The 13,767-nt window shown below is 41.3% G+C and overlaps 1 protein-coding gene across 1 annotated transcript; it reads left to right on the forward strand.

Moving 5' to 3' along the window:
- The first annotated feature begins 2,899 nt into the window (after nucleotides 1-2,899).
- On the forward strand, nucleotides 2,900-12,506 carry LOC310958536 (MOB kinase activator 1B). The gene is made up of 6 exons (XM_083929513.1): nucleotides 2,900-3,175; nucleotides 4,632-4,798; nucleotides 7,727-7,820; nucleotides 8,274-8,407; nucleotides 10,062-10,225; nucleotides 10,350-12,506. The coding sequence occupies exons 1-6, from the start codon at nucleotides 3,162-3,164 to the stop codon at nucleotides 10,425-10,427; spliced, it is 651 nt and encodes a 216-aa protein (XP_083785639.1). The 5' UTR covers nucleotides 2,900-3,161; the 3' UTR covers nucleotides 10,428-12,506.
- The last annotated feature ends 1,261 nt before the right edge of the window (nucleotides 12,507-13,767 follow it).

Consider the following 13,767-nt stretch of genomic DNA (forward strand, 5'->3'; position numbering starts at 1 on the left):
CTAAAGTGTCCTCTAGGAGCCAAAATACATGCTAAAGTGCCCTCATGGAGACCAAAACGCATGCTAAAGTGCCCTCTAGGAGCCAAAATACATGCTAAAGTGCCCTCATGGAGACCAAAACGCATGCTAAAGTGCCCTCTAGGAGCCAAAATACGTGCTAAAGTACCCTCATGGAGACCAAAACGCATGCTAAAGTGCCCTCTGGCAGCCAAAATACGTGCTAAAGTGTCCTCTAGGAGCCAAAATACATGCTAAAGTGCCCTCTAGGAGCCAAAACGCGTGCTAAAGTGCCCTCTTCAGTGGCTAGGACGCTCTTGATGTGCTGTGCTCTTCGTTTTCGCCCCTGCCCTTCAAGTCTGTGCACGCCACTGCTGGAACATGTAAGAAAAGTAATTTATATTGAATGTTTTCAATAATATTTAGAAAGAAAACTATTATAAAAACATGGGAGTGGTTGAAACAGTCAAATCGTATTTGAAAAATGAATACATGTATATGTGTATACAGTCTATCCGCGAGCCATTTGAAAGCTCTGTCAGTGAAACCATCACGTTATTTCTAGCGCCATCTGCTGGAACCCTCCAACAGCGCAACTCAAGTTCCACTGCGCATGTGTCACACCCCGAACCTCTTTTTGGTGTGCCTCCTTTTATTAGCCTTGATATCTTTATATGCTGACACACGGCCGAGTGGTCCTAGTGCGGGACAAACTAAGTCAATTAGTTCAAAAATCGGCATAATGTTTACAATGTAACACCTCCACCTCCAAAGGAATCATCTCGAACAAATCCCGCTCCGTTAGAGACAAAATGGCGACGAGAAAGAAGAGAAACGGTGAAAGATAAGAAAGGTTTGGAGCGTCACGTACAAATATTATAGATTTCCGATAACATTGAACGCAGCATGGCCTCCCAACCCCAGTGATGTCACTGTTGTGTTCAAGAGCATACAGTCTGTGGGGAAATAGTGTCTTCTAGCGGCTGCTGGTGTTATTTTTATTTAACAAATACAGCTATGCAAGATTTACACAAATATAATTGATTTAATTCATTTCCAAAACAACATGAATTATGAAAACAACGTATGATGTAGACAAATTATCACAAAATTCATACAATAGAGATTGAGTAAGGTAAAAGCAGAAGTATCCAGCAGACCCAATTCTCTAAATATAACAATTTCCTTTTTTTAATTTCCTTTTTATTTCTTTTTTTTACGATTGATATTGTTTAGGCATCAGGGCACAACATAGATTTGTGAGGACAATACATAGACTATATTACTACTACATATTATGTTTTATTATTACATTATTACAGAAGTATATAAAATATTATTAAAATATTATATATTATATTACGTTGTAATGTTTGTATTGTCTTCTAGTTTATCACATAAATTCAAAAAGCTAAATATAATGTATTTGTCTAGTCAAAGTGTTGGGGTGAATGTGGTGAAAATAATGTTTTCTAGTCAAATGTTTTGGTTTTGCCCAATATATTTAATATATTTATTTGAAATATTAAGTATTTTTAATGTTGTTATTATTATATATAACTCGAACCTTATGGCGTTAATAATGTGATTAAAAAATAAGCAGTTCAGTCTAATTGTCAAACTAATAAAAAGGTAAAGAATAGAGAAAATGTGCTTGTATATGTCAACAGCTTTATTAAAAAGAGTTGACATAGATAAAAATAGTATACAGGGAACAGTACACAGGGGGAATACAGAGAACACGTGCCAGGGGTGAGTACAAGAACGTTATACATATTACAAAAATCTATGGTAGCAAGCAAGCAATGGGTTTTCTCAGAAAATTTACTTTCATGAATATGAAATTTTGCAAGAAATAAGGCAGATTTATTCAAAAGTAACATTTTCCTTCTTTCTCAGGGTAATTATGGAAACCAAAAACAACCCCTGGTGGGGAGGGGTTGCAGTTCGGTGGGCTGAGGATCTCGTCTCTGCTTTTTGCAGATGATGTGGTCCTGATGGCATCGTCGGTCAGTGACCTTCAGCACTCTCTGGATCGGTTCGCAGCCGAGTGTGAAACAGCTGGGATGAGGATCAGCGCCTCTAAATCTGAGGCCATGGCTCTCAGCAGCAGACCGGTGGATTGCTGACTCCAGGTAGGGAATGAGTCCTTACCCCAAGTGAAGGAGTTCAAGTACCTCGGGATCATGTTCACGAGTGAGGGGACGATGGAGCGTGAGTTTGGGAATGGGAGCAGCGGGGGCGGTGTTGCAGTCGTTTTACCGCACCGTTGTGAAGAAAAGAGAGCTGAGACGGGAACAAAGCTCTCGATCTACCAGTCAATCTTCGTTCCTACCCTCACCTGTGGTCATGAAAGCTGGGCCAGGACCCAAAGAACGAGGTCTCGGGTACAAGTGGCTGAAATGTGTTTTCTCAGGAGGGGGGCTGGAGTCTCCCTTAGAGAGAGGGTGAGAAGTTCAGCCATCTGTGAGGAACTCGGAGTAGAGCCGCTGCTCCTTTGCGTTGAAAGGAGCCAGTTGAGGTGGTTCAGGATCATCTGGTAGGGATGAACCCTGGGCGCCTTCCTAGGGAGGTGTTCCAGGCACGTCCAGCTGGGAGGAGGCCTCTGGGAAGACCCAGGACCAGGTGGAGAGATTAGATCTCCACACTGGCCTGGGAACGCCTCAGGATCCCCCAGTTAGAGCTGGTTAATGTGGCCCGGGAAAGGGAAGTTTGGGGTCCCCTGCTAAAGCTGCTGCCCCCGCGACCCGACCCCGGATAAGAGGCTGAAGATGAGATGAAATGAGATGAGTTGACCCTTTTTCTCCAGTAGGTGGCAGCATAACACAGAAACGCGCCTGATCTGCCTTGAACGTCACATGAAGAAGTTGCGCATTACGTCCAGTACGCTGCTGCCTCTCAGCGTACAGAGGAGCACCCAGTGAACCAGCTTCTCTGTACAAACTCATGCATTTTCTGTCATACGAGCGTGTGGATACAGTTTGTTATTTCTCCTACGGTACCAATATTAATTTTTGGAGATTTTACAAGGAACCGCGCCGCGTACGGAAGCCGGAGAAGGACGTTTGAGAGTTTTAACAAACAACCCCTTTCGGTTCTGCCTCCACTGACTCTGCTCGTTAGCTATTCACCAAGAGAGGGATTTTCTACGGTCCCGAGGAAACATGAGCTTCCTTTTGTGAGTAATAATTGTGTCGTGGATGATTTATTTCTGCCCTGTCGTGTGGCTTTGTATTCGGGTAAATAGCAGTAGCGCTACACCGCCCGTTAACTAGCGATAGCATAATTCGGGCTAAGACTACTTGCTGGAGACACTTCCGAATATCTGATGTGATTCACGTTGCGTTTCTGTAAATTTTAGGAGAATTAACATCGGAATCGACACTAAGTTATCTGTAAAAGTATTATGTGCTGCCCGAAAAGCTTAAGCTACATTGTACCGACCCCAGAGCACAGTTAAACTGAGGGGGGGTTTCAGTCTGGCCTGGGTATTTCCTGGGGTGAAGACTTTGTTGTCATGAGCTAATCCAGCCCCGGTGAGACAGCACAGTCGTCGCTCATCAATATGTGACTCAGAAATTGGGTCAAAGTAACAAGAGTGTGTCTTTGATATTTAGTTGTATTTATACAAAGGATGAAATCAAATGATGCAGGGTAACATTTAATTAAAGGCACCCTATGGTGAGTGTTTTATGTAAACTGGAAGAAGACACAATTATAAGTATGTAGCAATAATATCATGTGCAATATCTCTATTACATTATGGTATGTCATTTGCACTTCACTCCTAAGACAATTTCCTTTTATATTTCACCTTTTTTATGCTCTTTTGTTATTGTAAATGTATCATTTTTGGAGCAATCTGGACTTTCCTTCAGGATTAATACAGTTCTAACTTATCTTATTGCGTTTAAACCCAACATTCAACCTCAGAGAAGCAACTTTACTTTAAGTTTGGCTACCTAACTTATTGAACGCTCACTTTTAAACATTTAGAAATTGCTTAATACGTGTAAATACAGCATGAGCTAAGTTATCCTCACAAATTCCTCCCTTTATGTTTAACTGTGATCGATTAAATCAGGCAACTGAGTGCAGAGACACATTTGATTCCTAATGGTTTAATGCTAAGTTGATCAAAAGCACATTTGCACTGAAGGAGAGGTCGTGGACATTTTACTTAAAGACCTGGGTATTTAGTTCAAACACTCAACACTATAAAAATGATATTTTTCTCCTGCTCTGATCTAGAGAAATGCTCCAGGATGTTGATTTTGGTATAAATTGGTTTTAATAGATGTATATGCTCTAATTAGTGTGTGACCCACCATGCTTTGATGACTCAAATTCTTGTTTAATGGGGCAGTGAGCGGGATTGAACACAATACCTCACCAAATGGCCTCATTACACACACAGAGAGACACACTGTCCCGGCCCCACTCTCCGATTCTGCCAAACGCATCAAGTCAACGAAAAGCTCAACTCTTTTGTCAGCTTTTTATGAGCGTCTTGACTTTTTGTCAGCAAAAGTCCCTCACCTAGGGCCACGGTGAACTCATGATTTGTCATAATACGTGACTACCTCCTTATTAATCACACCTTTTGTCTTCCTCTTTTGAAATGTGACTCACAGTGGAAACCGTTCATCCAGGACGTTCAAACCCAAGAAGAATATCCCGGAGGGTTCTCATCAGTACGAGCTGTTGAAACATGCAGAGGCTACACTAGGAAGTGGAAACCTGCGCATGGCAGTCATGTTGCCCGAGGGGGAAGACTTAAACGAGTGGGTCGCAGTCAACAGTAAGCACCAATTTTCCCCCCTTTCCCCTCTTCCTTGGTACACCCTGGCAGAGTGACTCTACCTTCACACGCCTGTTTTAAGTTTTTACGTTTGCATGCTTCTTAGTAGCGCTGTTCCTGAAATCGCAGTGAATCCACATCAAGAGTCAGTGGAGTGAACTATCAGGGTTTAAGATCCTGGCATTCCCTATAAAGACCATGCTCATTCATGCTGGAAGAACCACTGTGAATGTTAAATAGACTCGATTGTCTGTGCCGTGAGAGCCTTGTTTACCTTCCTCTAAATTGAGACAAATGGATGGGGAGTAGAAGACGAATTTCCTCTCACGCCAGAGGGCCTTTAGGGTTTAAGATGTTCAGTGTCTCAGGGTGTTAAGTCCCTTTACCTCAGCATAAGGTAAAGTGATCAGGATTTGAGCAGTCTTTTTTACACTGGTGTTATTCAGGTCACAAAGTAAATGAGAAATGCTGTCATTTAAGTTCATTGCAGTAGATTTGGATGGACTGCATTTCATCTTTCTTTAAACGTTTTGATGCATTTTGGATCTTTTTATACCACAAGAAAACATAAAGCCTTAAATAGGGCGACTGTGGCTCAGTGACAGAGTGGGTCGTCCTCCATTCAAAAGATTGGCGGTTCGATCCCCGCCTCCCCCGGTCCACATGCCGAAGTGTCCTTGGGCAAGACACTGAACCCAGAATTGCTCCCCGTGCTGCGCATGAGTGTGTAAATGTGGTGAGAATGGTTACATTAGATCATCAGTGTGAATGTCTGTGTGAACGGGTGAACATGACAAACACTGTGTCTTCTGACTACTCAAGGCGCTTTATAAGTACAAGTCCATTTACCAAATATATGACATAGAACGTGCTCTTATGCTGGGTTTCCGGGGTTACCTTACCACTGCCTTTTGCACTACCATCATTCCCACTAAGCCAAAGTTCCTCTAGGTATGTAAGGATATGTAAATTGCAGTTGCAGGGTTCATTTGATTACATTCATTTATATATTTGCATTTATGTGTTCTATGGGTGTGTGCGGTAAGGGGCTACAGCTTACGTTTGTAAAATAGCAAATAAATGAACCTTGTTTCCTTAAGTGTAGCTAAAGCAGGGTGTACTCATCCACTATTTTTACACAATCTCATTGGAGAATCTCAACAGGCTTTAAGTGTGCCAGTGTGATGTCTTGTCTACGTCATTATTGTAATATTTGTATAGTCCTGTTTCATAAAAAGGCCAATTGAGATGGATGGATGTTAGTCAGTGCTGCAACACAGCTGTTTTAAAGTTGCACAATAAAGGGAAGTTAGAACAAAACTGCTGTGAGTAATGACTTCTCCCAACACCAAGTTTATATGACTTTCCTCATGATCGCTGTTCACAAGAGGCAGCTTACTTCATGTTCTTCATTCTTCTTCTTCTTTTTTTTTTTTTGGCATTCATGGTGATATATTTGATAGAAATAGATGGTTAAGACGTTCAGCGGAAGTCTCTGGTCTGAGTCATACTGGGAAGGTTGTTTAGTAGTATGCATCTTAAACACCAGCAGTGCTTTTCATTTTATTTTGATGGAACAACTTTAGCCGTTTACTTTTAACACCTGAGCATCTCTGATGTTCTCTTATGGCCACGATGACTTTGGCACCTGTCTTGGCAGAGCCTTTATGTTTTTCCCATTCTCTCACCAGTGGTTGTGTGTCACTTTATGAATCATCTGGGGTTTTACTCAACATGCATAGACAATAAAATGTTCAATGAGAAAGACCAGCAGGCTATTGCTATGAAATTTACATGTTTCTGTATTGAGAGTACCTCTAAGGGCGCACTCGCACTGTCCATCCGTACCGTGCCCAAGCACGTTTCACAGCTTAAGTCTAGTTCGTTTGACCAGTGTGAGTGTACGCTTGCCAGCCATGGCCCGTTTGGGAGAGGTGGGCTTTTGTAAAGCACGTTTGCACGTGTACGAGCACGAGGCCTACGGCAGCTCTGAAGTCACTTTATGTGCGCCTGTTCGGACATAGAAAAAAGGAGGATGGACCATGCGCGGACATTTAAAACAATGTTGTCGCCTTGCAACGTCGACTAAACGAGGCCGTGCCGCATCACAATGAGTCCAAAAAAACACAAAGCCAAAAAGGTTACCCTGTTTCCTGCTCTGCTTTCTATAATTTGGCCAAAAGACTGCGCGTTTTTGTAAACAAAGCGACGCATCGCTGGGACGTGTAACGGCATGATGACGTATAGGCAGGCAAGAAGCATTCGCACCGCGGTCCAGGTAGTGTGAGTACAAACGGGCCTGGGACACGGGGGGAGGGGGTGGGGACAAGTACCCTAAAGCACGGGGCACGGTACGGACGGACAGTGTGAGTGTGCCCTAATTCTGTTCTCCCTCCCTGGACTGCTTTAGATACATTAACAGTAGTGGGGGGACATTAGTAGTAGTGTCTACAGCAGTGCAGAAGGAACTTAAAGCCACAGCTTTAAATGTGTATTCACATCCTTTTTTAAATGTATTATTGAGCCTTGTCCTTGTTATGAATGTAAACGCTTCTGACAAAAAAACATTTTTTTATTGAAGACAAGTACATCTGATCAACAAACAGTAACTGCTGTCTCCTCAAACCGAACCTCACACATCAGCTGTTCAATATGAATTATTCCTGTGAGATTAGCAAATGGAGCACCGACACTAACGCTGCCAACACTTTAAATGGATCTCTTCAACTGATGGGAAGCCGAAGTTGGCGCTGTGCCCCTGGAAATGAGCGATAACACCATTTGTTCCAGATAACTGGAGTGTGCACTGGTTAACAGTTTGGACTGGGGCAGTGAAGCAGGCTGGGTGAAGGACTGTGGGGGACCTTGATGGCAGCTGTTTCTGCTATTTGCACAGTTGATTTGAATATGTTTTTTGTTTTTTTTCAGCTGTGGATTTCTTCAACCAGATCAACATGCTGTACGGTACCATCACAGATTTTTGCACGGAGGAAAGCTGTCCAGTCATGTCTGCTGGCCCTAAGTGAGTTTCTCATTGTCGCTCTGTGAGTTTGTAGTCTCATAAAACCAACCCACAAGCTTTGCTGCACGCATCTCAGTCTGTTGAGGCTCAACGGGGCTTAGGGGTGGGGTGTTGTTAACAGGGACAAAATAACTTCACTTCACTATAGTTATATTTAAATTCAAAATGCAGAACAATTGTTGTCGTCATTGTGTAAAACTACCATAAACCCCTTAGTCAGTAGTTTTGCTTCCTGCTGCCAGGATCAGTAAATACTCTTCCACGCCAGTATCTCGTGAGCTCACAAGGTTTTTGCTGACTTCTGTCACATTGAAAGGGTCCATATGGGAATGATGGTGTTGTTAAAATGAAATCTGAAATTTTGTTGTACATTAAATGACATCAGTGATGAATAAGTGTGGAAACCATAAATATTTTTAAAAACCTAATGTTTGCCATCTTCATCTCCTGCAGGTATGAGTACCATTGGGCGGATGGAACCAACATCAAGAAGCCCATCAAATGCTCTGCTCCCAAGTATATTGATTACCTCATGACCTGGGTGCAAGACCAGCTTGATGATGAGACACTTTTCCCTTCAAAAATCGGTATGCTGTGTGTTCGTTTTCTCCATCTCTTTCCTTCGGTTTCTGTTAGTGCTCAGCTCTCAATAAGAGCAATTTTCACACACCCGCTGGACGTCTCATTATTAGGTGTGTGTGGATTGTTTTACCCACAGTGTGCCTCAAATGGTTTTTACTAACAAGCAAACATTTTCTGTGAAATTCAACTGCTTTGCAAAATGAACGGATCTGAAATTGCACAGAGTACAGGAGCTAAGACAATGAAATGCAGTGTGCATCTAACCAGATGTGCAAAAAATGCAGTTAAGTGTAGAGTCATTTATACAATTTACAGTCTAAAATATACAATGTGGAATAAACAATATGGGGTATGAATACACTACATACGCCAAGTATGGACAGTATTAACATGGGCATGACTATGCTAGGATATCTACAGGAGAACATAGCAAGCAGTGTAGTTTGATTAAAACTAATCCAGTGCAAATGACGCATGTATATAAAGATTTAAACTCTGGCGATGGACGAAGCATTATATAAATGGATGGATTATTGGTTTAAGTCCTTAGGGGAGATCATCTGAGTTGTCAGCAGTTAAGCAGATGTAAATATTGTCTGTTTGCTTGGTTTCATATTTCATAAATGCCTCCAGATAAACATTAACAATTTTCTCCGGTTCACAATGTGGAGGGGCACATTGAAAAGAGTTAACATACATACCACAGTTCTTAACCTTCCAACTAGCAGGGGCTTGTACTGTGCTAGGGTGGAGCCTTAATAGAGTTGGGTGGCAGCCAGACCAGCACAAATAAATGTCTATCTATCCCCCATTATATCTTTGTGGAAGGAGCCAATGACTAAAGGTGTGAGGAGGGAATTTTCCCCATTTTCCATGAATAGAATATCTATTACCTGTATTCACTTTGTACCAGGAGGACCTCAAAGACTCCTCAGGGTACCTTTGAACATGTTTTACCACGTCAGGGCGACCATCAGCCTCTAAAGTATAATTGAGTTTAGTTTAGTGTCCAAATGAAGAGTGGACCGTGTGCATGTTTAGGTGGTGCTTCTTGTTCTGTCCGTCACCAGCTTCTTTTGTATTAGCGATGTCGAGTTGCACTGCAGCTCTGTGTTCACCGTATGAAAGAAGCTCTCCACCAGGCTTCTGCAGTCACTGCAAAACTGCACAACACATCGAGGTGTGGGCAGCAGGGCTGTCGTAACATCAGATGAGTGTGTTATCACCACGAGGTGGTTCTGTGTTGCACTCATGACTGTTTGCACTTCCCTTATATCGTGCTGTGGCCTGCCTGTAAAGACATTTGTAATCCAGAGAACACACTGGAGCTGCATCTGCCTTCATCTCTATGACCTTGTCAGCCTTATCAAAATGTAGAGAAATAGAAAAAAAGGCAGTGATTGTGTTTTCTTTGTGTCTGTCAGTCCTCCCAATGCTTTAATTGTAATTAAACCTGAAGAAACCAAGCACAGTTTGTAAAAAATAAATAAGATTTTGGCATTTTTAAACTCCAAAGCTCTTAATGATCCCTTTTCCTGAACGTGTTAACATCAAGTCATGTGCACAGCCTGACCACTGACTGTACTATCTATATCTCTGGTTGTATGTGCGATGAAAATCTTTATACTAGTTTTTCTTTCTTCCCCTCTCGTTCCCAAGGTGTCCCCTTTAAGCGAAACTTTATGTCGGTGGCGAAGACCATTCTGAAGCGTCTGTTCAGGGTCTACGCGCATATCTACCACCAGCACTTTGACTCTGTGATGCAGCTGCAAGAAGAGGCCCACCTCAACACATCGTTCAAACACTTTATCTTTTTTGTTCAGGTAAAGAATCTCACGTGAATATTGGCCTTTTCTGTATTGTTATATCGTATATTAGCAATAAAAAATAATATAGCATACAGCCGATAACCTGATCCGTTTGCTCCTTTACCTTTGTCTTTTTCAGGAGTTCAACCTCATTGACAGGAAAGAGCTGGTCCCACTTCACGAGCTGATCGAAAAACTGACAACCAAGGACAGATAAACAGAAATGTAATCCTTATTTTATTGGTCTTCTAGTTTTTGCACAGATACCCACCCCACCCTGGCTGTACGTATGCAGTATATACTATATTTCCATTTGGGGAAATGTTTTTAATAAGGCCGGGAAGACGGAAGGGTCTTGCCAAGTTTAAGGCGCCAGGACTAACGCAATCAGGGATTACACACTCAATTGAACAAAACCGCAGATTAACATATTGGAGAGAATGGTTTTAGCTGTATGGACAGATCCCCCAGTATTCAGTCATGGCTTACATTTAGGATCATATACACACATGCTCATTAGTTTTCTATAATACAGCAAAGAGTTTCACTTGGATTTATGGCGACATGAGGCATTTCCATGCTTAGATGATTTCCATTTCTGTATTTCTCACCTGCAGGGAAGAATAGTGCATAAGACAAGTTGCTATATAATGATGGGAGGGCTTTGTTGGTGTTACGGCAAGAATTTAAGCCGGCCTTTTAATCCAATTTCACTTTAGCGAGTTATTTTATTCATTGATCTACAGAGATGGATCTGGGTTGCGGTCTGCTTCTTTCCACATCAGTACGAGCCCATATCTGTCAATACAAAATAATCCTAAGTGCCTAGCATGGCTCATAATTGCCCTATATCAACAGTGAGAGCTGTCAGAAGATAAAGGCCATATACCACTGACTTGATTGACACGACATTAAATTTTCCACGCCACCTTTCTTTAAGTTCCCGTCGCTCTTAATCCCCTTTTACGCCCCTTTTCTATTTGTACCGTACCTTGGTTCAAAAATAGGTTTCTCTCTTAAACCATACTCCTTATCAACATTCTCCTTATTTAGTAAGAAAGTCTTTTTACCAAGTGTTCTGTGCAGGTTATGATAAATGAATGTGTTTAAGGCCGTAGAAGTGAGGCTAGAATAGCGTCGTGTTGTAGCAGGGACTAAAAATGAACTAAAGTTTTAGCATTTCCTAGTGATTATGTTCCTGTATACTAGTTTTCCCCTCAAAACGTGGAAGTAGAAACAAATTTTTAGGGAAAATAAGGAATCCAAAACCTTAAATTGTACATAAATGTCCTGAAATAGACGTAAAGACGTGCGTTTAAAGCCACAACCTACACTGTTAAGAAATACAAGCATTTTTTAAATTGGATTACGCTGCATCCCTCGTTATCTCATTAGCCATAAAGCACTTTGAACAATTCTCCTGACCTCTTTCGCCTGAATGTTTACTCTGCATAGACTGTGCTTTGTGAGAAGCTGTATCATGTGACTGATCATAGTTCATTTCCTCCCTCACATTTCCCCAAAACGAATGTCGACTCGCCGAAACCTCCTCTGAAAATTGGCTCCGAGGCACAAGTGAGGTTTCTCTACATGCTTTCGTACGGTCTGGATTGTTTGTCGCCGTGCCTCAAACAGCAGACGCGAGTACCCTTCCCGATCTCAAAGTGTAGTTTACTATGCAATAATTGACGCGACACTAAAAAGGGTTTACCAGTCGGCTCACGTATACTTTATCTAATTATCCTTTATAGTGCTTAGAGTCTGGTGTGTGATCGAATTCTTTCAGGTTTGGTTTTAAAAAGAAGAAAAACAGTGAAAGTTTTATATATCTCTATATATAATTTGTCAGAGAGGTGTAATACTTCAATGCACACGTGTAAATACTGAGGGTATTACCTGTCTTAAAGATCCTTTTCAGCGAGCATGGAGTGGTAGCTTTTGGTTTAAAGAATGCATTGAGTCTTTTTAGAGGCTGCACACACCCTTCCCCCCCATTTGGATATTAAAATCTTGTTTGTTTTAATCGTTGAGTATCTTTTTCCACTTCCTTAGCTTACTATTATGAATGTTACCGCTCACCAGAGATCTGACAATGTAAGAGAAAACCAGTCATCCTGAGAGCATCTCATCCTGATGAAATGCCCGTAACATAGCCTATTGCCTACAGTTTTTTTCCCTCCTCGACTGTAATAATTGATGAAATGTTTGTAAATAATGGCTTGGCAGGGGTTTTCAATGCTACTGAATTGATTTATGCTGTTTACAAGGCAAATAAAGGTGGTCTTGACTCTTTGAAGGAATTGTACGTTTCGTTTTGTGCCATGTAGCGTGAGCTCAGGGCGGCCACTGTTACGCACACTACTTCATGTACTTCACAGCTGAAAGAAAGAAAGAAAGCATGACTTTAATAGTCCCACAAGGGGAAATTCCCGTTATACTAAACACACACACACACACAGACCCAAAATAAACACATGCACAAACAGTTCCTATTTACATGAACGAATGGAGAGATGTTGTCAGGCGAGACGGCGAGCGTTGCTTTCCCCAGTACACGTTACAAATACAAAACACAATTCAAAAAACCTGATGCATTGTTTTCAAATCATATAGGTATGTATGGGTACTTGTGTTGCCACTATTTGTGTAGGTTTACAAAAGAAACATTTTCAGTGTGTGCCTTCACATGTGGTAGAGTATTTATAATTTGTGCAGTGGTAGAAAGTAATACATGTGCTCCAATGCAGCATGATTCAGAGATACTTGTACATTATTTCCATTGTACAATAATTCTACTCCGCAACGTATGTCAAAGGGAAATAGTCACATTTAAATCCACAACATTTATTTAACAGCTGTAGGTAAGTTTTCAGATTTGACGTGCAAAATGTCACATTTGAAAACGTCAGTCCAAGTACTTTGGATACTTTGAGCGCATGATGTTAATACTTTTACTAAGAGTTCTTAATGCATGGGGATTTACTTGTAATTTAGTTTTTTTACAGAATGAAATGACTACTTTTTATTAAATAAAGGGGTTTAAGTACTTCTTCCACCCCTGCCTGCAACACCATAAAACACCTGATGATGTAAAGAAATCCTAAATAAAGCATGCCATATTTAGTTCCACAAGGGGAAATCCCTGTCATATTAAACACACACATAAATCATATTAAACACACACACACAGCCATAATACACACATGCACAAACAGTTCCTATTTACATGAATGAATGGAGAGATGTCCGGGCGAGACAGCGAGCGTTGCTTTCCCCAGTACACGTTACAAATACAAAACACAATTTATTAAATGAATACCAATATTTGTGTATGTTTACTAAAGAAACATTTTCAGTGTATGCCTGTGGTACATGTGGTAGAGTATTTATAATCTGTGCTTTTACTCAGAGTTCTTAATGCGTGGGGTTTTACTTGTAATTTAGTATTTTTACAGAATGAAATGACTCATTTTTATTAAGTAAAGGGGTTTTAAGGACTTCTTCCACCCCTGGCTGCAACACCATAAAACACCTGATGATTCAAAACAGAGGACCAG

The sequence above is a fragment of the Echiichthys vipera genome, assembly GCF_963691815.1.
Source record: "Echiichthys vipera genome assembly, chromosome: 16".
Lineage (NCBI taxonomy): Eukaryota > Metazoa > Chordata > Actinopteri > Perciformes > Trachinidae > Echiichthys > Echiichthys vipera.

Excerpts from the sequence above, each read along its gene's own strand:
- LOC310958536 (XM_083929513.1), top strand. Across the intron at positions 4,799-7,726 it reads CGAGTGGGTCGCAGTCAACA|CTGTGGATTTCTTCAACCAG; the intron begins GTAAGCACCAAT and ends GTTTTTTTTCAG. Across the intron at positions 8,408-10,061 it reads ACTTTTCCCTTCAAAAATCG|GTGTCCCCTTTAAGCGAAAC; the intron begins GTATGCTGTGTG and ends CTCGTTCCCAAG.